At 43.8% G+C, this 6,000-nt stretch overlaps 2 protein-coding genes across 3 annotated transcripts in view; both read right to left on the bottom strand.

The window, feature by feature from the left end:
- gdf6b (growth differentiation factor 6b) lies at window positions 1–1,538 on the bottom strand. Of its 2 annotated transcripts, XM_062529787.1 has the most exons (3): window positions 1,287–1,538; window positions 487–974; window positions 1–432 (listed from the first exon to the last, which is right to left on the bottom strand). In XM_062529787.1, the coding sequence occupies exons 1-3, from the start codon at window positions 1,498–1,500 to the stop codon at window positions 1–3; spliced, it is 1,134 nt and encodes a 377-aa protein (XP_062385771.1). In that variant the 5' UTR covers window positions 1,501–1,538. The 2 variants fall into 2 exon arrangements, with proteins under 2 accessions (XP_062385771.1, XP_062385770.1); XM_062529786.1 differs by having other exon boundaries at window positions 1–974.
- Window positions 1,539–2,934: 1,396 nt separating this feature from the next.
- The window catches only part of LOC134072447 (fibrocystin-L-like), a 48,664-nt gene continuing 45,598 nt past the window's right edge, over window positions 2,935–6,000 (bottom strand). The window contains exons 73-76 of the mRNA XM_062529143.1: window positions 5,425–5,576; window positions 4,804–4,950; window positions 4,198–4,351; window positions 2,935–3,869 (exon numbers count right to left, since the gene is read on the bottom strand). Of these exons, the coding sequence (XP_062385127.1) occupies window positions 3,451–3,869; window positions 4,198–4,351; window positions 4,804–4,950; window positions 5,425–5,576 (872 nt within the window). The 3' untranslated portion in view covers window positions 2,935–3,450. The remainder of the gene's footprint in view (window positions 3,870–4,197; window positions 4,352–4,803; window positions 4,951–5,424; window positions 5,577–6,000) is intronic.

Below are 6,000 nucleotides of genomic sequence, written 5' to 3'. Positions count from 1 at the left end.
CTACCTGCAGCCGCAGGCCTCCACCACCATGTCCTCGTACTGCTTGTAGACCACGTTGTTGCCGGCGTCGATGTAGAGGATGCTGATGGGGCTGAGCTTGGAGGGCACGCAGCAGCTGGGCGGCATGGTGCCCGGGCGCATGGAGTTCATCAGCGTCTGGATGATGGCGTGGTTGGTGGGCTCCAGGTGCGAGCGCAGCGGGAAGTCGCACACGCCCTCGCAGTGGTGCGCCTCGTAGTCCAGCGGCGCGATGATCCAGTCGTCCCAGCCCAGCTCGCGGAAGTTCACGTGCAGCGGCCGCTTGCTGCAGCGCGAGCGCCGGCCGTGGCGTTTGCCGTGACGAGCGCCGCCGCCGCCGCCGCCGCCGCCGCCTCCGCCGGTGGCGGAGATCGCCGCGCGCCGAGTACGACCGGTCCTCACCTGCTGCTGCTGCTGCTGCTGCTGCTGTTGTTGTTGGTGATGCTGGGAGCTGTTCTCCTTGCCCACGTTCTTCTTCTCCCACGACACGTGCCGCTTGATCTTGTCCCGCTTCTCGTAGAACAGGCTCTGCCGCTTCTTGGAGCGGGTGAAGACCACCAGGATGGCCTTCTTCAGGTGCGGGCGGTTATGTCGGCGGAAGCCCAGCTGCTGCAGGTCCACCTCCCTCTCGGGGTTGTCCACCATGGCCCGGAGCTCCAGGCAGAGGTGGCGGCCCTGGAGGTGCCTCTGCCAGTCCTGGAAGATCTCCCATATGTCCAGGACCTCCCAGTGGGGCTTCAGAGAGTCCCCCAGGTCCAGGGTTTTGGAGTCCAGCACGTGGTGCGACTGACAGGACAAGATCTGGACTTCCACTGCGCCCATCTCGGACGCCCGGAAGATTCCGGAAACCTTTGTGTATATCCGCAGCTCGGCGCCCAGTAGCTCCACTTTATCAGAGAGGGTCGAGATGTCAAATAGATATTTTTGTCTCTGGAGGGGAGAGGTCAGCAGGTCATCTGTGAAAGGAAGTATTTGCTTATTGCTTGTAAACAATATCATGCCTCATTCCGAATGGATGGTTGTTTATACAAGAAAGCTTTAAAGACATACTAACTTGAGAGGAAATGAAAGTTGAAAGATGAAAGTTTTTTTCTTTTTCAGAAATGTCAACAAAATTATTATTTTTTGTAAAATCCTTCTGAAGAACATGTTGTAGGCTATCTAGAAGCTGAGCAGACTAAACTCTTTAATATGAACTTCTCATATATAAGTTACATAAATTAACAGACAGACACATAGATAGATAGATAGATAGATATATTGCCCACCTTGCCCAATGTCCACAAAACTTGTAATAGTGTTCGCAGCCTTAGATGCTCGAAAAAGACTTGCATTCAGCCCTAACTTCTCTGCTGCTGAGAAGGTTTTGTAGATGGAGAGCATGTATTCATGCGGTTGCACCGAGTCTTTCGATCCTCGGCCACGCTGAGAACCTTTACCATTAGGTGATGACAATGGTGACGATATGTAGAGATCCTTCATCTTTTTAGCTGTTTTTTGGTCGTCAAGGATTTTGCCAGCTTTGCTAATTGGAGTCGACGGTAAGAACACAGACATAACTTGAAAACACGTAAAGTCCATGAAACAGGTAAAAACTACCAAGCCAATTCTGAAACGACTGGCACTCATGCTGGATGCGTCCTTGAATAAAAAAGTATTGGAAAGAAGTAGGAAGAAAAACTAGTTAAAAAAACTAGTAAAAAGTAGTTCGATCTACTAGAGGTCGAATGTAGCCTACTGGTGAAGGTGCAAGGAAGTTCTGCACGTCAAGTGAAGTCTTCTCGCATGGCATGGAGACCACCGCGCCAACTTTAACCCGCCCTCCTCAATACAGCCTCCGACTTGTCAAGAAAACAAACAAAAAAGCATTGACTATTGACACATAGTCTAATTTATCCTTTGCTAGTAACTGTTATGCCACAGACCTTTTCGAAGACCAAATCAGGTGAAAACTCTATAGTTTATTTACCTACAAAATATAATTATAAAAGTAGGCTATCTGTGAGGCGCAATTTCAAATATTAGGCGACACAAAATACAAATAGGCTAAACGTCAGTGTAGGCTACCAGACTGGTATATTCGTTTTAAAATGTAAAAATTAACAAAATTCTTTACAATAAAATTAAGTTGCTTATTTGTCAGTTTAGTCAACGACGGATAGGCTATAGGAGCTACTTATAGGCTACGACAAGATGCTCATTATTTCACCTACTGTAGAGCCCAGTCTATTTCTATCCCTGCATGTTGCATCCAAACATTTGCCTAGCCTTTCTGTAGGCCTATAAGACCGATGCGTGCGTGTCATCTCTGAATTATATGGAACCATTTTCCCGAAGTGTTTCACACTTTCTTAGAGGCTAAAATAGTACACTGTTACAAGTGGTGTGTAGGGTAATATTAGACATGGGAAGGACTCACTTTAGCCTGGTTATCCCTGCGCGTCGGAGGTGTTACTCTGCCCTCTTCCGGAGAGCACTTGCCTGCTTCCACTTAACAGATTGCTGTTGGTTATCATCAAACTGTGACTGCTGTTTTTATACTGCAGAAAGGCATTTAGGCCTACCTACCTATCCATATAATTTGGTCTTGCCTTCAGATAGCTCTATTAGTTATTATTATATGGAAATGTGAACTGCAGAAATAATTATTAAATCATACAGCTTCAACTGTTGTTTGCTGAAGTAAAAGTGTATGTGGCAAAACCTAAAGAGGTGGTAGCTTTTTATTTGACCTAGGTTGCTTTGGTCTCATGATATTAAAGCAATTTAAACATCTCTTCTTCTGGTTTGGCACCAATAATCAATCCTCCATGCCTTCTGGATTCTTATAAGGCAGAAAGAAAAGTTTCCCTGTTTCACTGAAACTTGACTTACTTAGACCAATCTAAAATGACTTCAATTAATCATCATCACAGATTTATGCCAGAAAAGCAAATTGATTTATTGAAAGAAAATACACAGACAGCCCCTTCCCCTAAAAGTGCATCATTGTTGAGTTGAGTCCATTGTGATATAGGTTATTTATCTGTGCAAGTTGTGCATAAATCTGTAAACACCCAAAGTAGTTTCCCAAGGAATAGTAACATTCATTTCCCATTTAACAAACATTTTCTTCAATAGAGTATTTAAATATATATATTCCGAAATTTGCACATCACATTTGTACCATACAATAAATTATCCTTCATGCTTTGATCCCTATAAAAGTACATTTCAAAAGCAAACTGTAAGAGGTAGAAATCTCATCATTTTCACCAGCAGAGAACAAAAAAAGTGTTAAATGGTTACTGGTTATGCCGTTACGTGTTTTTTTTCTTATCTTTTTTCTAACAAATGCCTTTTTTCTATCCCAAATATACATTTCCATGACAACTCTTGTGTTTGGGCTTTTGATCCGTATCCAAGATGGCTGCCATGCTCTCCACCGCTGCTTTAGAGGACTGTCAGGACGAGGAGCAGGCTGGAGAGGAGGTTGAGGAGGAGGAGCAGGGAGCCAGGGGAGCGAGCGGCCGCTGTGTCCAGCACGCTGGGGTAATCGCTGTCGTCTGTGGTGGACTCCTCTGTGGTGTACTCGATAGTAGTGATCTCGGGTGTGGTGGTGGTGGTGGTGGTGGGGGTGGTGGTGGTGGTTTTCTTGGTGGTGGTGGTGGGAGCTGGGGGGGGCGTGGGCTTTATTTCGGTTGGGGGTACAGGAGAGTTGTCCGGATCAGTGCCGTTGATGGTGGTGGCGTCTGGAGCCCAGGTGGCGTTGGTGTTGGGACTGTGTGTGGTGGTAGGTGTTGCCTTGACCGTGAAGGACCGGGAGGTTGCCCTGAACTCTTTCAGAGTGAAAGCCAAAGTCAGATTTTCACCTGTGGAGAGAGAGAGAGAGAGAGAGAGAGAGAGAGAGAGAGAGAGAGAGAGAAAGAGAGAGAGAGGTTCAATGCTGTTATTCTTCCATATTATGGTACATGTCGACTTGCACCAATGCAAATTTTAAAACTGTTAAAGACCCCAGTCAAAAAGAGCTCCTCAATAGAAGAGAAAGACACAACAAAGTTGACTAAAAGGGGCATTTCAGAACAAGCAACTGAGTATTCATTAATATTATTGATAGTAATTTATTTGATATTATTCTTTATGTTTCTTTATATTTATGCTTTTAAATCTTCGATCTCTCAGGCATGCCTGCCAACTCACCCGGGCCAGAGATGCTCAGGTCAGTGTAGTTGGCCCAGCATCCCTTGAACAGAATAGTCGTGTTTCCATCAAGGCCGCTGACCATGCTGCCACTGGAGTCCTTCAGCTCAGCTGTCAGAGTCAGAGTGGTGACCCCAACGGCTACACAGTTCCCCTAAAGCCAGAAACAGAGTGTTGTTTTCATATACTGTATGCATGTACTGTAGTTCCAAGGGTGCCGGCATCTTGATTTATATAATTCATAAGATTGATACAAACCTGTTATACAACAGATCTAATGGTTGCAAATGAAGTAAAAACTAAAACTGAGAAATTAAAAATCAAACTGAAAGACTAAATAGGAATAAAATCTCTTGAGGATGTCAAAACTATTAATCTGCTGTGGTAGTGAATGAAATGTGTTGCTGCTATATTATTAGGTGTTAAGATAAACATGTTACTTACTGTAGTAGTGTTAAACCTAGTGTTGTAGTTGAGTGATGTGTTACCTCATTAGTGAGCGTTATTTAATGTATTAATGTTGTCAATATTGTAGTAACAGTTTAATAAATGTTAGCACACTAGTGAGTGTTCAGTATGTTCTTGTTTAAATGTGTATTGTCCCACCTGCTCGTCCACAGCCATGAGGCTGGGCTGTTGGCTGAGGAGTCCTGGGAAGAGTCCAGCCACAGGCTCCTCCATCAGCAGCAGGGACCCCACGCTGGTCACCTGTTCTGGCTCTGGATCCTCACGACTCACTTCCTCAGCGGCCACCTGCACACAGAGTCACGACACACACACTTATTAGACATTAGGGCTGTGCAATTAATCGATTTTAAATCATAATTGTGATTGTGTATTTAGGACGATGTTAAATATGTGAAATCGCTAAATCGATTTTTCACTTTAACTAGGGTAATTATACCCTATTTTGAATTTTGTGGCAAAAGTTCAATAATTTTTATTAATATTAATCATTTAAAATGAATTACTAATTATTAATAATTAATATTGCTTCATAAGAAAAAATGTTCAGTAAAAAACAGCATATTTGAAATATTTTTTTTGTGGGGGCAAAATCGAACAGCCCTATTAGACCCTGGAGGTAGAACAGTTTTGTAGTTCCTTTTGTAACATTCACTTCTACCATTTAATGCCATTAATTTCATAAGGAACTGAATGCATAGAAAATGGTCCTTTTCAAAGTCGAACGGGATTGATCTCCGTGATGTGCGTTTGACCCCTCACCTCCTCCCAGGCGGGGTCGGAGGACACCGGCGGTGGTGGGATGATGCCCATGGATGTCACGTTGAGGCCCGTGGCCTGGGAGAGGTTTCCTGAGATGGCCGCCTGGCCCAGGTCGTCAGCGATGCTCTGCAGCTCAGTAAAGGCCTCCTCATCTGAGAAGAGACAGAGGAAATTCAGACGAGTCAGGTCATGTTGTTTATATCTATGTTCATATTGGCACAGACCAGAGTGTGCAGATCTTTCCTCTATCCTTTATTTAGTTTAGTTACTTATCCTTCTATTCTTCTATCCTTTATTTAGGTTAGTTACCTATCCTTCTATTCTTCTATCCTTTTATTTAGTTTAGTTACCTATCAATCCTGATGAGTAGTGATCTTTGACTCTACAGTATATTGGATCGTTTTAAAACCATTTACACTAGAAAATTCAATTCAATTCCTTCAAACCTCAATCTTTGGCAACAATAACTTCCTGACTTGATTTGAGGAAGAGAGAGATTATATGAGATAAAATGACAGTATGAGATGAAATGACCAGTGATGTAGACTATGGACAGTTTATGTGAGAGCTCAGAAG

The sequence above is a fragment of the Sardina pilchardus genome, chromosome 24, assembly GCF_963854185.1.
Source record: "Sardina pilchardus chromosome 24, fSarPil1.1, whole genome shotgun sequence".
In the NCBI taxonomy this organism is placed as follows: domain Eukaryota; kingdom Metazoa; phylum Chordata; class Actinopteri; order Clupeiformes; family Clupeidae; genus Sardina; species Sardina pilchardus.
Note: the sequence above shows the minus strand (reverse complement) of the source record. Positions and strands in the feature narration are given on the sequence as shown.

Bases quoted from the DNA above. Each gene is read 5' to 3' on its own strand.
- gdf6b (XM_062529786.1), bottom strand. From the start codon at position 1,500: ATGAAGGATCTCTACATATCGTCACCATTGTCATCACCTAATGGTAAA. The intron at 975-1,286 runs GTGGGCAATATA...TTCCTTTCACAG, and splicing joins TTTTGTGGACATTGGGCAAG to ATGACCTGCTGACCTCTCCC.